The sequence below is a fragment of the Pseudoliparis swirei genome, chromosome 5, assembly GCF_029220125.1.
Source record: "Pseudoliparis swirei isolate HS2019 ecotype Mariana Trench chromosome 5, NWPU_hadal_v1, whole genome shotgun sequence".
Taxonomy (NCBI): domain Eukaryota; kingdom Metazoa; phylum Chordata; class Actinopteri; order Perciformes; family Liparidae; genus Pseudoliparis; species Pseudoliparis swirei.
The window spans coordinates 5,916,522-5,939,437 of record NC_079392.1 but is presented as its reverse complement, the minus strand read 5'-3'; the positions used below and the strand labels follow the sequence as shown (position 1 = coordinate 5,939,437).

General features: G+C 41.0%; 1 protein-coding gene across 1 annotated transcript in view; it reads right to left on the bottom strand.

Annotated features, from left to right (window-relative positions):
- LOC130194140 (contactin-associated protein-like 4) overlaps positions 1 to 20,629 on the bottom strand; it is an 87,934-nt gene extending 67,305 nt beyond the window's left edge. The window contains exons 1-2 of the mRNA XM_056415033.1: positions 20,476 to 20,629; positions 1,712 to 1,905 (exon numbers count right to left, since the gene is read on the bottom strand). Coding sequence (XP_056271008.1) covers positions 1,712 to 1,905; positions 20,476 to 20,629 — 348 coding nt within the window. The remainder of the gene's footprint in view (positions 1 to 1,711; positions 1,906 to 20,475) is intronic.
- Between the last annotated feature and the right edge of the window lie 2,287 nt (positions 20,630 to 22,916).

The following is a 22,916-nucleotide window of genomic DNA, read 5'->3' as shown; positions in this document are numbered from 1 at the left end:
AGAGATCGTCTGAATTCAGTGTGAAACTGAAACTGGTACAACTTTTTTTTGCAGTCAAATCTCCTCCTAAACTGACACGCTAAGCTGGCCTGACTAAAATATGGAGCTTTAGAAACATCCCGAGAGCTGATCTGTGTCCATCACCTTTCAAGCTGAGTGTCAAACCAGCACGTTGGTAAGCTTTTACAAGTCATACCCTGTTATTTCTCTTCTGAGTGACAACTCCCTGGGCTTCTGAGAGGAAATCGCATCCTGTCAGAATCTAAATCGTAAAAAGCCGTTCTCCCGGCTGCTAATGCAACAAGAAGGGTGCACCGTCTTCAATAAAAGGAGAGAGGAACCGCTCCGCTGCCTCTGAATCAAATCTAATGCGGTTCAATCAACGGAGGCCTTGCTGTCATTCTGTGAAGTCGTTTGCTTCGTCACAAACATCCCTGTAGTCGAGCGTTCTCTGTCTTCACCGAAACAGTTATAAAACGCTTATAAAAATGCTTTCAAATGCAGGAAAAAAGGATGTTTTGAGGGGGGGGACACAGACATTGAAACTGGGCGAAAGTGCCTCCCTCAGCTGTGATTTCCGCTCGCTCGCAGGGAGAAATTTCATACATGAGCTGGATTATCAGCTGCACGACAGAATATTCAAAAATATTCAGATATGCCCCGTGCGTGCATATCTCGGTCAGCTTCCTCATTCACATTTACATTCTAGACGGCGAGCCGACGCTCTCGTCCAGACCGTCTCTCCGAGACTGAGCCGGCAAAGTGTACATCAGAGTGTTGCTCGGAGACCGATGGACACCTCCGCCTCCGCAAGGAATCAAAGATGGGACCTTTTTTTCTTTCTTTCTGAGACACCAGGGAAGTCTTTCTAACAACAGCAGCAGCCTCTCCCCGTCAGCTGTCCACAGAGGCCAGCCCGGGTTTCTTTCATTGGGCCATTCATTATTAACTAGAACGGGCACTCGGTAGACCGCATACTTTCGCATATTTTGGATAAAAATTGATTGTGCTATGGTAAAAAGAAGATTTTAACCTTTTCATGACCTTGACCTTGACCCTTGACCCGATCGATCCTAAAATCTAATCAAATGGTCCCCGGATAATAACCACCAAATGTCATGCGATTCAAGAATATTTTTACCTTTTCATGACCTTGACCTTGACCTTTGACCCGATCGATCCCAAAATCTAACCAAATGGTCCCCGGATAATAAACAATCATGCCACCAAATTTCATGCGATTCGGTTTAATACTTTTTGAGTTATGCGAGTAACACTCATACAAATACATAAATAAATAAATACACGGCGATCAAAACATAACCTTCCGCATTTTCAATGCGAAGGTAATAAAGAGTGAAAGTCTCCCGGTGAGCTGCAGGCAGTCCCAGTCCCACCAGAGCATGTAAATGATGTCTATGATGGGGAGAACACATATATTTGAACTTCAATGCATTTTGTTTAATGAGTAATTATATCTGTTTAATTTTATAATTATTGCATCCTCATCTTGGTGTGAGCTCCATAATCACTTTAATCTAAATCATGTTATTAAAAGGCACATAATCAACGGACAAGGACAATTTGAATACCGAAAAGAAAGAAAAAAAATCTGGTGATATTATTATTTTTTTAAAATTATTATTTCTACTTTGGAAAATTTGTTTATTCTTGTTTTTGTTTTGATTGCTGTGTATTGCCGGAGAGTTACCCCAAAGCTGTCTTCCTGCCGGTGTTGTTTCCAGTTGTGTCCCGTGTCGCTGAACATCAACAGGTACGCCGTCATCCAATCAGAGCTGCCGTATCGTCCCTGCGTCGCGACCGCGGTGATCCGGGTCCGCCTCCCCAGATCCACCTCCAACCACTGGTACCTGTCTGAGACCAGAGGGGACCAGCCTCCAGCTCCTGCACGGGGGGGAGAGAGTATGTGTTAATGTGATGAGGTGTAGGTGTGAGTGTGAGCGTGAGTGTGCGAGTGTGAGTGTGTGTGTGTGAGTGTGAGTGTGTGGGTGGGTGTCAGACAGAGGTGAGAGATTGGGAGACAAATTAAAGTGATTCATTATAATTTAAGTCTATTTACATTCACATATTTAAAACCGTGCCATACATCTTTATATAGTTTATATTATAACACATCCTCCTACTTAAACACATTAGGTGTATTTGATGCACACATTTATTTAAAAAAATAGATTTGACTGTGTAACACCAGGATGGTATTTAATTGGAGTGTCAACAAGACTCCAACTACCCATGAAATTAACTCATTAATATGTTAATATTATCGTGTTAGTCAAAGTTAGTCCCATCAAAACTCTACCAGCCTGTCTGTCTTTGCAATAGCCAAAATATTATGGAAAAATAGGCTCGATTAAATGAAAATAATACCACTGCATGTATTTTAAATGCTCTTTTGATTTGCCACAGTGTGACTGATAATGTTTAACATTTACATTTTAATTTAAAAAAATGCATTAAAAAAGCAGCAGGTGTGTAGTAAACTGATTGTTATGTTTCCGTTGGCATAAAAAAAAAAGTCTCCCCTGCTGTTCACCAAGCAACAGGTGAGCAGACTGTTTACCTCTGGTGACAGGAAGTGAAGAGAACAAAAGGCACGATGATTACGGTGAACACTTCCTGTCTGGAGAGACAGTTGCATGTTAGTTTGAGAAAGAGAGACGGCAGAGGATGGAAGACAGACGGGGAGTGAGACGTGTGTCTTAAAACAGGAGCTGACCTTTGTGCCAGAGAGAGAGAGAGAGAGAGAGAGACTATGGCAGGGCCTTTTTATGAAGAAACATTAAAGGTGAGGGAAAAGGTTGGAAAAAGATAATGACACTTTGAATACTGAGAAGGGTGTGCATGTGTGTGTGTGCGTGTGTTTAAGAAGAAGTGCTGAGTCAGCGCAAAGCAAATCCTCAGCGCCCTAACAGCAGATGGAGAGATTTCACCCCTTGAGAGCACACACACACACACACACACACACACACACACACACACAACAAGCCAGCCAAAAGAGGACTTGTGCTCTAGTTGCAAAGAGGATGTCACGCTGACATGAGAGGGACACACACATCATGACAACAGTTCAGACGCACACAGGGCACGCTGTGTCATCCCGTCTCTTCAGAAACTACTTCATTCTGACAAAATGATCATAACACAACACTCTGTGAACCCCGTCAGGACGCTGCGCACACAAGGACAGATGTTCGGATTTAAACTCGTGAAACCGGTGACGGGCGAAATAACGACGACACAAGTTGTTTGTTGCTTTTGGTGTTTTCGCCACACTGCATCCGTTATCTTTTCTTTCTTTTTTTTATTTATATTACAAGTTTTTCTCGATTGCTTCAACACATTTTTTTAAAGCATGCCTCGTTTTCTCAAAACTCTAAACACAAATCCCAAAACCACTCACACAAAACCCTTTATATCTCCTGCAAAATGCAACTTTGCTTTCAAAACAGTGTTATGTCACCTCAAAAGGGGATTTTGTTTTCAAATGACAAACACAGCCCATCATATGAGTAGACATTCTGAGCATCGATTGAACACCGATGTGCTCAATGGAAAACACGATGAAATGGGAAAACACCAATATGAAGGCCTTATCAGAAGCATTATGCCTTTTCATGTCCAGTGTTACTGTACGCTTTCTCCTGTTGTAAAATATTGTAAATGTATAATGTTTTAACTCAAAATATAAAACACACAAATATACAACAAAAATGTTTCTTTCTTTTTTCAATTTTTTTCACAGAACAAACAATAGAAAATAGACCACAACAGTCAACAAAAAAAAAAAGAAAAGTGTAAATAAAAAAGGACACAACAAATTAGGCTTCATCCTGTGGTCGGTTCCTGTGGCCACGGGACCTCATCAACATCCTCCTCCTCTTCCACCTCCTCTTCCTCGTCCTCGTCCTCTTACCCTTACTCCTCTGCCTGTCTGGTCTCCTCTACCTTCCATGTTTTCATCCCTTCTTCTTCAAATCAGGAGGTCACCTGTGGCCCTTATATTGCTAAAGCATTGATTCCAAATTGCACAACAGCCGTGGAAATGGAAGTTTTGCCAATTGAACAGCAGTGTGTTCTGTCTGAACACGAGGAGGTGTGGCATTGATGAAGTGTGCAAAGTAGAGAGGATGGTGTTTAGTCTTTTGAAGAAAGTGTGGCTAACAATTGAAATCTGTGTCTAAAGCAGATAATTGTGCTTATAGTTTAGCAGAATTGGTTTAGGGAGTTGGCACATGAGTTACAGGTTGTGGTCATTGTGTTATAAGTTCCAGTTTTTGTGTGTAATCAATTGAGAAAAACTGTAATTGATTTTTTTAAAAAGCTTTACTGAACAAAAGAGAATGGGACAAAACATTGTAAATGACAAGAAAAATGTAAATAAATGTCAACAAAATTCAGATTTGTTTTGTTTTGTTATCTTTTCACATTGAAAGGTGTGAAGTTGTTCCTCACGTCTTCGTGAGAAGTGAATGACCTTTGCTCCGACCTTTCATCACGCTACCTTTGGCTTTGTAGACATGGAAGCCAGGGCTGCTTTATTTGGTTAAAAAAAGAAAAGAGAATTATTCATTTTGTTCCAATGGAAGAAACTAGCCGGTGACCAGTATACGTGGTCGGGGCTGATGCACAGCTTACAGTATCTATCATGGATGTTTATATATTCACATTTCCACAAACATAGACCAGTAAACTTGTTTTCTCTTGTTTGTTTTCAGCCTTGAGAACCACCTGCTTCGTGACAGCGGTTGCTTTCATGTTCTTTTTTTTAATAACTTTTGGTATCATCTGTATTAAGGGCACATTACTCCTTCATTACAATACAACCCCAATAATACAATTTAAATTGAACATGATTAGGGGTGTGTGTCGGGGCTGGATTATGAGGGTTTTTTTTAATGGAAGCAGGGGTAGGAGATTAAATCCATACTTGGAGATAACAACTTCACATCCCACATCAGCCAGTTTGTGCCCATTAAAAACACCATCTCACTGACATGTATCACTTTAAATCACAAATAATTATCGCTATATATATGGAACTAATTAGGGAAAACCCACTGGGATTATTTTAAATGTGGGGCAGATGTTAGAGAATCAACATCAACACATTTTTGCAGTTCCAATTTCTATCAGATTTATGGATAGGAAAATAAATGCGGGGTTGAATTAGCGGAGTCCGACGCCATTTTCTTCCCTCTCTTGTGTCTGCTGTGTTTCCCTCCGCCAGCTGTTTCAGGGCCGCTGCTAAAGGCCAGCGCCAATAAGTAGAGCGGTAACAGACATGACCACTGACAGCACCACAGAGAGCAGACACGCTGACCTTTAGCCATTAGGGCGGGAGAGGAGAGGAGAGAATTGAAAAACACAGAGAGAGAGAGGGGGGGGGGGGGGAGTGATGGAGCGAGAGAAAGAGGGGAACATGAACTAGCATCGACACGGCAGAGAAGGAAATAGAGAGAGAGAGAGAGAGTGAGAGTGAGAGATCGAAGCGAGAGAGAGAGGGAGAGAGTGAGAGAAAGAGGGGAACATGAACAAGCATTTACAGGATGGCAGAGAAGGAAATAGAGAGAGAAATAGGGGGGGAGAGAGAGTGACGAAGCGAGAGAGAGAAAGAGAGAGAGTGACGGAGCGAGAGAAAGAGAGGAACATGAACAAGCATCTACAGGATGGCAGAGAAGGATATATAAATATATATAGAGAGAGAGAGAGAGAGAGAGAGAGTGAAAGATCACATGATGTCAACAAAAGACACATGATGGCGCGGCTGTGTCCAGTCGCCGTCGCGGCAGCTCCGCGGAGATTGTGCGCTCTTTTAGTTTTTGTGTTTATTTTTAATATTTTCTTTGCCACAAACACATCGGCACTAACAACATACGACCGCAGCACACTTTTGGACATAAACTTTTGCGCAAAACAAGGGTTTTTGTCCACTTTTTCCATCGATCCAGCGTGGCCGGCAGAGATCGTGAGCGAACCACAACAACAACAGTGGAGCCGCTACTACGGGAGACGACGAAAACATCGAGGGAAACGGAGCGAATTCGAACAGACTGAGAGTTCAAGCCCACCGTCCACCTTTGCCCAGCATCCTTCTTGCTAACGTCCAGTCTCTGGAAAATAAGATGGATGATTTTAGGCAAGGATCAGATTCAACGGGACATGCGGGATTGTAACATCTTTTGTCTGACGGAAACATGGCTGAACCCGCTGGTGCCGGATCGAGTCATATGCCCAACCGAGTCCTTCTCTGTTTTCCGTGCAGACAGAACGGAAGAGTCTGGTAAATCTAAGGGTGGAGCGGTTTGCTTCATGACAAACAACATGTGGTGCGACCCCAAGAACATTAAGACTCTTTCGTTCCTGCTCGCCGAACCTGGAACATCTGACGATCTCATGCCGTCCATTCTACCTTCCCGGAGTTCAGCTCGGTCATCACCACAGCCGTCTACATTCCACCACAAGCGGACACCGACGTAGCACTATCGGACCTACATGATGTGTTATGTCGGCATCAGAACAAGTATCCCCACGGCTGTGGTGGTGGCTGGGGACTTTAACAAGGCAAACCTAAAAAGTCATGCCGAACTTTCACCAGCACATTACGTGTGCTACCAGAGGAAAGAACGTTGGACCACTGCTATACGCCATTCAAGAGAGGCTACAAGGCTGTCTCTCTCCTCCGTTAGGAAATCAGACCATGCCGCCATTTTTCTGCTTCCGGAGTATAAACAAAGGATCGCGGGAAGCGGTAGTGACGAGGAACGTAATGCGGTGGTCTGACCAATCAGAGGCTGAGCTACAGGACGCTCTGCGTGTCGTCGACTGGGACATGATCCAATCCAGTTCCAGTGACGCCAGCGAGTTTTGGAAGTAGCAATGAGCCTCATAGCAACGCTAACGGACACCATCGTCCCCACGGTAAAAGTTAGGGTCTTTCCTAACCAAAAGCCGTGGGTTGATAGATCCATCCGTGAAGCTGTGAACGCCTGCATGCTGCCTATAACTCCGGTCTTGTATCCGCAACATGGACGAGTACAAGGCAGCGGTCTATGGACTGAGGAGGCGGTGAAGGACGCCAAAAGGAGGTACCGAGACAGAGTGGAATCACAGATGGAGCAGCGCGACACCAGGCGCCTATGGCAGGGGCTACGGACTATCACAGACTACCAGAGCAGACCCGCGCAATGGTGAGTGCCGACGCATCCCTAGCGGACGACCTGAACTCATTTTATGCACGGTTTGAGGCTAGCAACAACAGCGCTAGCTCGCCGGCTAACAACAACACCGTTAAGCGTAGCCGAGGTGAGTTCTACCGCTGGGGATGAACACACACTCTCTGTGACCGAGCACAGTGTGAGGAGGGCTCTGTTGAGGGTGAACACCAGGAAAGCTGCAGGTCCAGATGGCATATCTGGGCGAGTACTGAAGACCTGTGCTAACCAGCTAGCTCCAGTGTTCACCACAATATTCAACCTCTGCCTGGCTGAGTCCGTGGTCCCCGCCTGCTTCAAGAGATCCACTATTGTCCCTGTGCCCAAGAATGCTTCTCCAGCATGTATGAATGACTACCGACCGTGGCCCTCACCTCGGTGGTCATGAAATGCTTGAGAGGCTGATAAAGGACTACATCTGCGCCTTCCTCCTTCCTCCATGGACCCGCTGCAGTTTGCTTATCGCCCAAACAGATCCACGGATGATGCTGTCTCCCAGGTACTGCACACCACACTCTCTCATCTGGACAGCCAGAGGGGGCTATGTGAGACTGCTGTTCATTGATTATAGTTCAGCTTTCAACACCATAGTCCCTCCAGACTGGCCGGCAAGCTGATTGAGCTGGGACTGAACACCCCTGTGTGCTTGGATCCTGGACTTCCTGACCGCCAGGCCACAGGTGGTCAGGGTGGGCAGACACACCTCCAAATCCTCACCCTGAACACAGGATCCCCAGGGTTGCGTCCTCAGCCCCTACTGTACTCCCTGTACACACATGACTGTGTGGCCAGGTTCAGCTCAACACCATCATCAAGTTTGCGGATGACACAGTGGTGGTGGGCCTGATCTCCGACAACGACGAGAAGGCCTACCTGGAGGAAGTTGCTGATCTGTCACTCTGGTGCCAGGACAACAGCCTCATCATGAATGTCACCAAAACTAAGGAGCTGATTGTGGACTTTAGGAGGGTACAACAACAGAGGACGCACTCACCACTGGGGATTAACGGGACTACTGTGGAGAGGGTGAGCGGGTATAAATACCTGGGAGTCCACATCACCGAGGATCTGACATGGTCAACAAACACAGACACTCTGGTGAGAAAGGCAAGGCAGCGCCTCTACCACCTCAGGCAGCTGAGGAAATTTAAAGTTTCCCAGAGGATCCTTCAGTCCTTCTACTCTGGAGCTGTAGAGGCGTCCTGACAGGAAGCATCGCAGCCTCGTTTGGCAACTGCTCCGCTCAGGACAGGAAGGGTCTACAAAGAGTAGTGCGTGCGGCTGAGCGCACTATTGGAACTACACTCCCACCCTGCAGGACTTGTACACCAGGAGGTGCAGAACCAGAGCCGGCAGGATCATGAAGGATCCTCACCACCCCAACAACAGACTGTTTCAGCTGCTGCGGTCAGGCAGGCGCCCTCGTAGTCACGCTGCAAGAACAGAGAGACTGAGACGGAGTTTCTTTCCTCAGGCCATCAGGATTGTGAACTCCGACCTCACCAGGACCCCCACATAGACCCACACAACTGCCCCTCTTAGGCACACACACACACACACACACACTTACTGTAAATATTGTGTTGTTTTTTATTTGTAAATAGTGTGTACTTGTTGCCCTTGCACATTCCTGCTGAGCATTGCCACTTTCATTTCACTGCACACCCTGTGTGTGTATGTGACAAATAAAACATCTTGAATCTTGAATCTTGAATCTTGAGAGAGAGAGAGTGACTGAGCGAGAAAAAGAGAGGAACATGAATGAGCATCTACAGGATTTCAGAGAAGGAAATAGAGAGAGAGAGAGAGAGATCGAAGTGAAAGAGAGTGACGGAGCGAGAGAAAGAGAGGAACATGAACTAACATCTACAGGATTTCAGAGAAGAAAATAGAGAGAGAGAGAGAGAGTGACGGAGCGAGAGAAACATGAACTAGCATTTACAGGATGGCAGAGAAGGAGAGAGAGAGAGAGAGAGATACCTCATCAGCCACTGGAGAAGAAGATATAAAGTGCCTCAAATGAAGGAGAGCAGAGACTTCAGATGTGTAGTTTACTAACTCCACCATATTGTCGCACGTTGTCGTCTGTCATGCTCACCCGTCAGTTCTGTTCCAGGAAATCTCCGAATTTTGTCTGTAATGACACCAGCGATTTTTTCCTGGTAATTGAGGTTAAACACAGGTCGGGATAAAATGGCGTCGCCTCTCAGTCAAATGAGCACATTAGCACAATAAAGCCTTTTAGAGTCACCGACGTCAGGAGACCAACCGACCACAGCGGTGGTCTGAGGCTGGAAGAGGAGGTCATCGACCAGAGGAGAGGCGTGAGAATAGAGCTGTGAGTAATACCATGAGTAATACTACATGTAATACTATAAGTAATACTATATGTAATACCATAAGTAATACCATGAGTAATACTACATGTAATACCATAAGTAATACTATATGTAATACCATAAGTAATACCATGAGTAATACTACATGTAATACCATAAGTAATACTATAAGTAATACCAGAAGTAATACCATGAATAATACCATGAGTAATACCATAATACTATAAGTAATACCATAATTAATACTATAAGTAATACCATAATTAATACTATGAGTAATACCATAAGTTATAATCTGTTTTTATTCAAGTTATAGTCAGAAAAGATGTGTTTTTAGTAGGGCTGTGAAACGATTAAAATTTTTAATCGGGTTAATCACAGGTTTTTGTGGATTAATCATGATTAATCACATATTACCGATATTCTCGGTATATTTTGTGAGAACATAGAGATTTATGACAAAAGACGGATATATACATTTATACATTCTTCTATACAATGGTGCTGCAACTCAGCAGTTATTTAGCAGTTTTCTTCCATATGGAACATTAATACATCTTCATCCTAAACAGAATGTTTAACCCTCCTGTTACCTTTCGGGTCAATTTGACCCCATTCAATGTTTAATGTCGGTGTTCTTTGGGGTCAATTTGACCCCAGGCTGTTTTTCACTGTGTCAAACATATCAGAAATATCAACTTTTTATTTATTTAAAGGGCTATTTAGGTAGTCAACAAACAAACATAAAGTACCTCACACTTAAACTTGGGAAACAATATTAATTCTAATAATTTTCTGAGGTTTTAATTGCTGGGGTCAAATTGACCCGAGGGTAAAATATGTTCGTAAATGTAAAGGTAACAGGAGGGTTAAACAGAGCATTTTCTCTTGTTTGTCAACCATTAACTCCACCATGATACAATCTAAAGGTGGACAGATTGACAAGTGACTTTTTTTGCTCGGTCCCGATGCGCCGCACGGAGCTCTGTGGCGCGCCAGACGGAGATCGATAAGTGTTAACGCAACGCGTAGAGACAGAGATGACATGTTGCTGTGGAGATACGATCAACAACAGACGTTTAGTTTAATAAAAGAACAAAGACGTGCTATAGAGAACATGTCAGGGGCGGGCCAATCTTTTAATGTCATGCGATCTACCGACACTACGCGCGATCGACTGGCAGGTCGCGATCGACGTGTTGAGACCCTGATCTACAGGAAGTAAAAGTCGTCACAAGGTTTCCGGAGGTGAACCTGCGGAAGGATCATTACCGATGAACAGACCGTCTGCATGAGAGCGGACAGAGTTCAGATTGAAGTGGTGTATTGGAAGCTCATTTTGCAAGTGACTTTTTTTTCGTCCCAACGACCAACAACAGACGGATTGGAAGCTCATTCTGCGCATGCGTTAAATGCGTTGAAAAAAAAAAACTAGTTAAACCTGTAATTGGATTAACTGAGTTAACGCGTTATTTTTCACAGCACTAGTTTTTAGTTTCCAGCAGTCGCTATAGAGACGTTCAGCCGTCCTGATGTCAGTGGGGGGATCCCTTTTTTTTATTAGATCCATTTTACTGAAACATGCAGTATGCACAGTGATAACAGCATTACTGTCACACATAATCAGAAATATAATAGATTGGTTTTCCAAATATATTGAGCTAAAAATTAAATTCCTGCCTGGATTATGTGAACAACCTATGAAAGCACATCCTCCAGGGTTACATTACATAATTTCCTTGAAACACTTGCATTAGGAACACAGCAAAAGTTCTCAAATGTAAAATGTTTGTCTCAACATCGACTTTTTATATTATTTTTGAAATAGTCTTAAATTGGAAAATAAAAAAGCTGTTGAAACAAAGGAACTATTTTAGATACGGTGTGACACATTTCAGTCTGGGCCAAAACAGAAAAAGTATTGAGTTTAGATACTAAGCTATAGAAATGAAGAAGATGAAGCATTTCCTGTTTTGAATTAATGGACCAATTTCATAGCAAAAGGTTTCTCCAACCACAAACTTGGGAGTGTGACCTTCTTGTTTTCCGGGATTGTGTACGTGTTGGTCGATGGGAGACCGCAGCCCAGATCAATACCAGTTTGATTATTACATGGTTGCCCAACAGAAACAGATTTTAAAATAAACATAGCTAAATTGCAGTATTGACTGCAGAATGTTTCTTTCTCAAAATGTATTCATCCAGAGGTCAAACAAAACAAACTCTTTATCTACTTAAAAATAAGGTCAATCTTGTGATTATTTAGCAACAATACACACATAGAATATGTTGCACTCAACTTTGTCATTTACTTATGTTTTCAGGTTTTTAAGTCCTACAAAGATGGTGCATTCCTCCAAATAAGTATATATTTGTGTCATTGCTGCAATATTTGGGTTAGCATTAAAGCTTCAAAAGGAATGTTATTTTGGATGCTTCCTCTTGGCGCAGTTTAAGAAAAAGGATGTGTGTCAGGGCTGGATTATGAGGTTTTTTCTTTTTTTAAGAGCGGCAGCGGTGTGAGATTAAATCCATACTTAGAGATAACAAGTTCAGATCCTGCACATCAACCAGTTTGTGACCATTAAAAAAAAACACAAGAGCACCATCTCAGTGACATATATTACTTTTAAATTACAAAATAATAATCGGTATGTATGGAACTAACTCGGGAAAACCCACTGGGATAAATTGAAAATGTGGGGCAGATGAATCAACATCAACACATCCCTCTATAAAAGAAAAAAAATCTAAAACCAGGATCAAGTTTGATACTGTAAATCCATTTCACTAAAAACTGAAGCATACACGAAAAATACCAAACACATCCTGCATGCTCTTTCGTGATTCCTTCCGGTGGGGGTTGAATATCTTTAACTTCTCGGCTCGATGCATTCAAGTTCCTCCCTGCAGAAACCTCTTTTTTTCTCCAACATATTGCTGTGAGCCACAACAGCCCACATCTAAACAAGAGCTCACTTCCCTCTCTTTAGAATTTGACCTATAGTTACCCAACGGCTCTTGGTTTGGATAACAACTGGATGTGTGCTTAAAGATTAAAGCTGCAAGGCCAAATGTTTGAAGTTACACGGCTAAATGTTTAAAGCTGCAAGGCTAAATGTTAAAAGCTACAAGGCTACATTTTTAAAGCTGCAAGGCTAAATGTTTAAAGCTACAAGGCTAAATGTTTAAAGCTACAAGGCTAAATGATTAAAGTTGAAAGACTAAATGTTTAAAGTTACATGGCTAAATGATTAAAGCTGCAAGGATAAATGTTTAAAGATACACGGCTAAATGATTAAAGCTGCAAGGATAAATGTTTAAAGCTACAAGGCTATAAATGTGTTATAAAAAGCCAGCACCCAAAACCCCTCAGTCTTCATTGAAAATATAACTATTGACAATTAGGTTTAATGTAGTGGTGAAGGGTCTATCACGCCACTCGCTCAGCAAGTTCATCCAGGTGTTAGACAGAGCCATCTCCACAGGGAGGATTAGCTTCAGCCATCGTCTTGATAAGACAGTAAAAGAACACCGGGCACATTATTTATATCCGTTCTCTTGTAATTACGATCTCCACTGTGTTGGTGTCGACTGGGAAAATAGAGGCTGACACGATGCTTGTCAGGGAGAAGGATTTTTACTAGAAGGAGGGGATGTGTATGTCAAATAAAAGTAATGTTTATTTAGAAGGGATACTGTTGTTGTGAGAAAACACAAAAGGGGGGGACAGGAAGACACAGGACGGATGGGGGAAGTAGGATATAAGCCATTACAGGAGGAAACAATCACCCAAAGGGAGTTTCACAGGGAGGTGGTGAGACACAGCCGCCAGAAGAGACGGACGGTATCACCAGGTTCAAATGTGTACATGCGACTGACTGGGCTGGAGGAACTTTTATATGGTTTTAAGCTTGCAAAGATGTCATTGTTTTCTTAAATTAGCTCTGTTTTGTCATTGTTTCTTAACTTTTAGTTTCTTTTAATTTATCTTGTTCTGGTTTTTGTTGTTGTAACTGTGTGTTTCTTATGTTGCTGCCTGTCTTGGTCAGGCCCCCCTCGAAAAAGAGATTTTTAATCTCAATGTGATTCACCTTACTTAAATAAAGTTTTTCTTTTAAAGAAATAAAGGAAAAGCTGATCAGAGTAATTTTTTTTTTTACGATAATGTTGGAGAAAATATGCTGCTGTTTATGAAAAATACTCATCAGAGAAGACAAACACATAAATAGATGTGAAAGGAAGCAACAAAGTAAAACAGGACATACTAAAAAAGGAGCACATTAAATACACAGTAAAAAATGGTGCAGTATAAAACACAATAAAACATGGTAAACGATAAAATAAAGTCACAGAAGCGCTCTTCTAATTAATCCAAATAAAGATGTTGCAAATAACAAGTTAATTGATTTGCCAAAAGTAAATAACAAAAACAAATGCATAGAATTAGACTATAGCTTTATTTCGGGCAAACATCATTATTTATGTTCATTTAGATGATGATACAAATGTTTACTCATACTTAGTTTTGTATTTGGGAAAATATGTCTGAATATTCCTTCTGTCAATTGGATATTTTGGACCAAAAGATGTTTTTATGAGTAAGTAAGTAAGTAAGGTTTATTAAAATTGCACTTATCACAGACAAAGTGTCACAAAGTGCAGTACAATAGTCAATTAAAACAAAGTGACAATAACAGGGGCCAAAACATTTTTTTAAAGTTAAAAGAGCAAAGTACAATACACAGTAAAAGATGATGCAGTAAAAAACACAATAAAACAAATAAGAAAAGCAAATAAACAAAGAAGATAAAAAAGCAGGCCATAGAATATGTAATTTAACCAAATGTCAGTGTAAACAGGTGTGTTTTGTGATGGAGTTTAAATGATACTCTTGAATCTGAACGCCTTTAGGGGGTGCAGGCAGAGCGTTCCACAGCTTTGGTGCTAAAACAGGTACAGTGAAGCAGTGAAGCCAGTTTTGGGTTCTTAAAGGAGATTAACATTGGGACCAGGCTCTGGAGATGCTGCCATTGGGGGAATTAAAAATAAATGTGGTAGGTAGCTTGAAAATGAAATAACAGGATTACCGAGCAATGGAATTCGGGCTAACTTCGAGTTTAAAGGAGAACAAATCAAAGAAGTTTGGAGGTTTCAGTAGTTTTTCGAGAAAGGTACACATGCTAAGCTGATGGCGGTGTCATACAGAAGCAACTAAAACATGGATATAGGGAATGTGTGTCTTTCAAAAGACCCATATAATCTTTTTTTTCAATGTATTTGTGTTTACAAAATAAAGCAAAGTAAAGCATGGTACCTTGTTACATCTGCTTCTCTGGCAGTAAACAAATGAATTGGATCTGGGACACGGGAACATATGGACGACTGCCTCAAAAATACAGTGTACGATATAACATGAGAGAGGGATGTAAAAGCAACAGATTTAGGTAAGAGGCTTTCAGATGCATTTTGTCAAGGAATCAGGCAATATGTATACGTATAATTAGACTCATGGAGAGAGTGACTACCTCAGATTTACAGGATTTGAGCAGCCTGTGGTATTTACCCAGATCAATGTGGAAGAGCAGCATTAAACCGGCACCTAGAGGAAGATCAATACCTCATTCTACGGTTCCCCCACAACATTCATTTCAACCTACAGCCCCTTGATAATATTAGAATCCCCTTTTCAAATCTAAATTAGCACTTCCAGAAAATGATTACTGGTTGATGAAGTGTTCCATGGCCTATTTCAGCATAATTACCGAGGTTCTAATGTGCAATTATCAGTATGGCCCGCTGGAAAAAAAAACTAAGACAATTAAGATGTTAAATACCGCCATTAACATTTGCCTATAAATGTTAAATGCTGTCATTAACGTTTGTCTGTAAGATGGAATGAAGTTATCTCAATGTTTTCTCGGCCGTTAAAACTACGATTACAGCGGAACACGCTCGACGAGGAGGTTGACAAGAGAGTGGCAGGACGTGGTAGAGAAGGGAGAAATACAGGACTTATAGGAGGGTTCAATGAGTGCCTTTTAAAAGGAAAATGTGCATATTATGGAGCCTATTTGATGTCAGAGTCATTGCAGAAGTTCGTTTCTGCAGATATTTGCACATTTAGGCTCCGCCTTATCCAAAGTGTGAGGACTGGCAAACCGCACCGGGAAGACAACGTCCATTGCATCGACTATCTGCAGCTTCCTTTAGCTTATTCACAGTGTGAAAACAGGCCCCTCCTCCACCAGCTCATACCGAAAACACCGAAAACACTGGAGACTTACACTGATCAGCGTGTATGAAGAGCACTTGCTGCTTTTCTATTATAGCCTTTGTGTGTGTGGAAAACCAGATTACCTCTTTGAAGGACATTTTGAACACGAGTGGCCTCATTATTTTTCTGCTCTTTTTGAGTTTTCAGTTAATGTAATTTGTGTGCTTTTTTTGGGGGTGATTTTTTCTTGTTTTGTTGTTTGTGATTTTTTTGGTGGTGGAGGATTTTTGTGATTTTTGTTTGATTTCTTTTTATGATTTTTTCGTGATTTTTTTTCTTGTTTTTGTGTTGTTGTTTTTTGTGATTTATTTCTTTGTTGATTTTGTTTGTAATTTACTGGTGAATCATGAATCTGCTTATATTGACTTGGTGGGTCAGAGTGCAGACTGGACACATGGGTCAACACCAGCAGAGCTGTTCAACTTTGATGAAAGTGAGCTTTTACTGTAGTAGAGAGTTCCTTACCGTCTAGACCAGTATAGTTTACATAAGCAATACTTATCAGTCGTTGGTGACATCCCAAGCATAATCAATGAATGCCATTATGTGCCTCCCTGGCCTCTAACCCAGAGCCGCCTGTTAGAGCAACCCCACTGAGCTCTGTGTCAAAGCTCCTCTCCCTCTGGCCTCCCCCTTAACTTCATGACATGCTAATTGTCTACTTTGCACATTGTTATGCACCTGGTAGTAAGATGACATGTCAGTGCAGGACTGTGGCTTCCTCTCCTTGCTGTTGGCTACATTCAGCGTCCAGCCATAGCAGGGTGCAACACTGGAAGTGGAGGCAACACCATAATGGGATTAAATGGCTGCCATATGTGAGCATTCCTGCCAAAGCCAGCCCCCATATGGGTGACCAGCCGTGGGTGACCAGCCAACTGGCAGCGGACTAACTGGCAAAGGAGGCATGTGGGAGTTCTGTATCCTCTATATCACAGCTCCCAATTTGGCTTCAGATAGAGGGTTTTTTGGGGGGGTTGATTATAACTACTGTTTGATGGATGAGACACTTCACTGGCTACTTTCTTCAGCGTTGCCCTCATTCAGCAGTGAGAGGCTTCTCCATGTGGACACGGGTCACTGATGTCAACTCCAGAGAAATTTGTAAGCTCAGAGAAGAAGACACAAAACAAGAGAACGCTTATTTTTCTCCAGCCAGCATTGATATTTGACACTTATTGCAGATATTTTGGGGTTTCCGAAGATAATCTGACATCTATACAATCTCTGTCACGGGAGTATGAGGGTGGACCCAAATGCACGACTCAGGAGACAGAACTGGAAAATAATTAGCTTTACTCCAAGTACCGGCAGGAACAAAACAGACGGGAACAGATAAATACACTTAGTAACGCTGGAGGGCTTGGTCAAGAAGAACACAAGACAATCTGGCAGAGGACAAGTGAGGGGACTTAAGTAGACGGGGACTAATGAGGGAATGGGCAACAGGTGAGAAGGGCATGAAGACCAGGTGAAGGTAATGAGGGACTAACGAGGGAGTGACCAGAGGCAGGTGAAGGGAGTTGGACTGACGAGATGGGAAGCAGGATCTGGAATGACGTGACAGTTAGTGAGGCAGGATGAAAACTACTAATAAAAAAAGGAAGGCGTGGAGCTAAACTGTTACAATCTATGCATATATCTATACAATCTCTGCTGACGTCAGGGATTCCACTTTTTTTTTGTTGGGACCATGGCAACCATACATATCATGGCTCCTCACCCACGTATCAATTTTCATTATATCATACAAATTGAATATTTCAAGCCAAATAATTCTCAATCACTAAGAATAAAACCTGACAGGTGCTCTGCAGATTTACAAACACATGTTTGACCTATGTAGTAATTGTCAATAGGACATTTAAAGTTGGCCCTCTATTCTGCAAGAAGCTTTGTTCTCTTGGCATTACACCTCACTATATATATATATATATGTGTGTGTGTGTGTGGTGCTGTGTACCCATTTGGTTAGCTGGATTCATGCTTGTGAAGGCCCAGTGCCCTGAGGCTGAAACATACCGATCATGCAGCAACACAATAAATCAACAGGTAGACGTTGTGTTTGTTTTGTTTTTTTTTCAATATAAACAGTGTTTCAGGAAAACTATGTTTTCAGGAAAAACACCATCTATATCTTTAAAATAAACAATGAACAGCATGACTACCAGCCGCTTTGAGTCCACCGACACACATGTCATATATACCAGAGATGTAGGAGCCACATCACACATATATTATAATATTGGTAACGTGAGAACTCCAGGGAATGTGCTATTAGAGAACAATAGATATATTCGTTCTCGAAAAACAGCCAAAAACTTTCCGTTGAGTTGTTCGTCAAGTATTGTTCAGTCTGATTTTGGTATTGTTGTTAGGTCTGTTTAACATATCAAAAATGTTAAATTGCTTTCTCTGACAGTCCCGATTATTCTGACTACTCAGGTCCTGAAAAACTGCTGCGCTGGAAAGCATGTTGTGATGCAACAGCTGTCGCTCAAACTTTCAAAATGGTGTTTTTCTTTCGCTTGCTGTTTGCTTCTGATTTTAATGTGTTTGAACATGTCATATTTAATGTCAAAGTTAATTTAAATGTCGCTAAATGTCATTAAAAGTTCACAATAAATGAGCAAATATATGAGAAAAGTTATTTGTGAACGCTGCTGCAGGCTGCTGGAACGGGTCCAGCTGTATGATTGGCTTTATGTATCAGCGGGGCCTACAGACTCAGAGAACAATAAATATATATCATATCAATGTCCTGCATGTGTTGGAATGTGTTCACAGGAGACGACATTGTGCAGTCTTCACATTTACATTTTGCTGATTTAACTTTAAATTCGTCTTAAATGTGTTGTCAACTGAGTTCCGTACAAATATAGAACGTTTCCTCCCAAAAGCTCTGAAGCCAGGCATGATTTACGTTTACTGTAAGTTTAGGCAACTCAACTACAGTACTATGTTGGGTGTAGTAAAAGATTGTGTTATTGGTTACAATAAATATGCTTCTTTTGGTTTCACATGTAACGCAGACACTGTACTGCTGAGGGAAGGACCGGTGTTTACTTTGACTAAATTACTTAATATTGAATAGTTATGATGTGTGGACTCTCTCTTGCACTGAGGGAGAAATGCATCACTGGAGCCCACAAAATAGAAGTGTTCACATTTCAGTCTGTGGACTTTTTCCTCCATCTCTTTACTGGCCTGAAGGTGCTTCTTGACAGTTGATGTAAACAGCTGACTGAGTGCTTAATGTTTAAAGCTGCAAGGCTAAATGTTTAAAGCTGCAAAGCTAAATGTTTAAAGCTACAAGGCTAAATAGTAAAAGCTAAAAAGGCTAAATGTTAGCTCGAAGGCTAAATGTGTAAAGCTACAAGGCTAAATGTTTAAAGCTACAAGGTTAAATATTTAAAGCTACAAGGCTAAATGTTTAAAGCTACAAGGCTATATGTTTAAAGCTACAAGGCTAAATGTTTAAAGCTACAAAGCTAAATGTTTAAAGCTGCAAGGCTAAATGTTTAAAGCTAAAAAGGCTAAATGTGTAAAGCTACAAGGCTAAATGTTTAAAGCTACAAGGCTAAATGTTTAAAGCTGCAAGGCTAAATGTTTAAAGCTGCAAGGCTAAATGTTTAAAGCTAAAAAGGCTAAATGTGTAAAGCTACAAGGCTAAATGTTTAAAGCTAAAAAGGCTAAATGTGTAAAGCTACAAAGCTAAATGTTTAAAGCTACAAGGCTAAATGTTTAAAGCTACAAAGCTAAATGTGTAAAGCTACAAGGCTAAATGTTTAAAGCTAAAAAGGCTAAATGTTAAAAGCTAAAAAGGCTAAATGTGTAAAGCTACAAGGCTAAATGTTTAAAGCTACAAGGCTAAATATTTAACGCTACAAGGCTAAATATTTAAAGCTACATGGTTAAATGTTTAAAGCTACACGGCTAAATTTTTATTTTTTTATTTTCTCCTCTCTTCCCTCGTGTTATGCTGTAATCTTCCTGGATCTGCCTGTAATTTCCCGCTTGCGGGATCAATAAAGTATACATCTATCTATCTACATCATTTTAGCTACAAGGCTAAATGTTTAAAGCTACAAGGCTACATTTGTTTTGAATATCCATCACTCAAAACCCCTCATTGTTCATGCTTAGAAACACAACTGTCATCAAATGGAAAAAGGTGACAGCTGCTATAGTATAGAAAGGGGGTGGAGATGAAGGTTCTGTCGGGGGACTCTTGATGTTTGAGTTGGATGTAATGAACAAAGGAAAAGGAGACATAAAGAAATACAAAAAAATGGGATTGAAGACTCCAGAATGTCCGTCTCTGAAGATAACTACTAAGTGTTTGAAGGTCATTTATTTTACTTATTTAGTATCCAACTGTCATGAAGCTATCAGCTTTACATAGTTATTTTTCTTTTGTTGTGTTTCTTTTGTTTTGTCTCTTATGATTTCAGCTTTATCCCTTTAAATTGATGTGTTTTTACAAAGCCAACAACAAAGTGGATTATTGACATTAAAAAGGCAGTGATTATTTATGGCAATAAAGCCACCTTGAAATGTGCCACTCTTATAAGTAGTAACATATTTCAGATGGACGGTGAACATAGCAATGCATATGATGGCTCACCTTCTCTCCTGTTGACCTTCGCAAAGACCGGCCCATGGCTGTTGGTGAGCTGGGAGGAGCTTCTGAATGATGACGGTGGCAGATTGGCTACCAGTGGGCTGTCACATACCTCTGTGGACCAATCACAAAGCAGAAAAAGACTGTTTAAAATCATGGATAGTTTTATTGAACCTATCCATCGATATTTCACAGAAAGTTATTTCAATGTAAAGATGGTGAAAAGCAGACTGAAGGAATTGAAGAAGTTTTCTTCTGATGGAAAACGTGAGGTTCTCTTGAGGTATAACAGACAAAACAGATACATAACAGATCATTTCAGGTGAGGGCAGATAATGAGGTCACACTGACGTACACTTTGATGTTTAGAAATGTCCCAGGTAGGAATTGGAGTTATAAATAAAGTGACATGAGCATATGAGGTATGTAGATATAATACTGATGCACCGACAAGCAACGTCATGGCAACAGCCTCAACACCTTTTTATTCAGGAAGGCGTTTATGTCTTTGAGTTGAGTTTTATGACTTATGTCAAATATCCCCTTTTTTTTTATTTATAGTGAATTTTAACCATGTCTTGGTTCTGTGGCACTCTGAGATTCTTGGATGAAGAGTGCCTTACAAATAGAATCCATTATTATGATTATTGTTATTAAAGAACAAATATATAAATAAGGAATACAAGGAAATGTTAAATATAAAAAAATGAATGTCTGTACAGTGAGTATGCTTTCGTGTGGCATAGTTAATATATTTAGATTATCAACTGATATGCTTATGTTGCAATACTTTACTGCTGCAGAGCCACTTCTCAATGGAAAGGTCTGACCACAGCATGCTATGAAACAGGAGCGCCAGCTTGTTTTAGTCATGTACCCAGGAGGAAGCAGTTTCCCCAGAATATCTGATTATTAAGTAATTATCAATTGCAAAAGCAATCTGAAATCGTTTTTTTAATGCATTTTGCTTTCCACCACTTAGTCGAGAGCCATTTCAAGTTATTCACGACCAATTCAGAAGTGCCAGATCCTGTTTCCCTTCCTAGGAAAACAAGGCCTGCGCTGAGATTACTTTGTCAACATTATTGTACTTCATTTCTAGCACAGAGGGAGTTGCATTGCCTGAGACTATAAACCACAGACTGTTGACAGTTTTCAATAGCCCATCACATGCACCCAGTGTAACCCCCTCCCCTCTATGCAGACACGCCACAGTTCATCTGCGCCTTTCCATCCAACTTCACCATCTGCTGAATCTGCAGGAATCTCATATTTTTCTGAATGGTAGTGCACAATAATATATTGGGAAATGTGCTTTGAACTATCATCTCGTAACATCCCAAAAACATCCCTAGCTGACCCCAGATGTGTTTGAATTGCACATGTTTGGCACATAAAACATAAATTACAGTTTCATCCCAGTTAATGTTTTCCGATGCGAGAAAGTAACACGTTTCTAATGAAACGACTTTTAGTAATAAAGTTAAACTACTGAAAAATGACTTACGGACAATGTTGTTTTTGTCACTCCTGATTCAGATAGTCACTCAAACACAACTATCAGTATAGATGTTGGTAGATTCACACATCTTTCATAACGCTGGAGTTTCTTTAACTCCTTCAAGCCAGGCCTGAAGCTGGCACGCTGGGGATTACAGAGGAGCAACGACTGTAAAATACAGAATAATCGGTTGCGGGGAGATGAAACGAGAGCTCTCAGGAGCATAAATGTGTCACGAGAGCACGGCCTCTGTTAGACGAGCTGGTTACGAGCAGCAGAGGTATCTGAACGGATGAGGCAGATTTTCCTCGGAGGAGAAGTGACATTTAATAGGTGGCTTTGAGACTTAAGTAAAGCATAAATACAGAAAGCTTAGAGTACAATGAGAGTAAGAGGCTGCTGGCCTGGGCTTTGACGGACACTTTAAAGCCTTTCTAAAACAGAGGAATGATGCAACCTCAAATACCTCTTTTTGACTGATGTTGATCTTCCTAGACCAGTAAAGTACAAATATCTCAAAAGCAAAGGCTTTTGAAGGTCTGATGCAGGGAAAACATCATTTTAATGAAACTAAATATTTGCTTAAAGATCTTCATATTTGGTGAATGATACTGAACTGTGATAAAAAATAAAAAACATTGAGACATGTTTCTCCTGTAGGTTCAGTCAATCCCCTTCTGCTGTTATTCTGACAGCCAAATATGAAGATCTCCATGCAAATATTTAACGTTATAAACAACATGTTTTTACCTTCATCAGCCTTATATTCTCTTTCTTCTTTGCTTTTGAGATTTTTGTACTTTTCTGATCCAGGAAGATCAACATCTCCAGTTTTGTAACCTCTCAAATGGCCTCAAGTCAAGTTCACCAATTACTGGTGTGAGCTGCCTTGTGGGAAACGGTATTTGTTAGAGAGCACTAAATATAAGAAATACTAAATAAA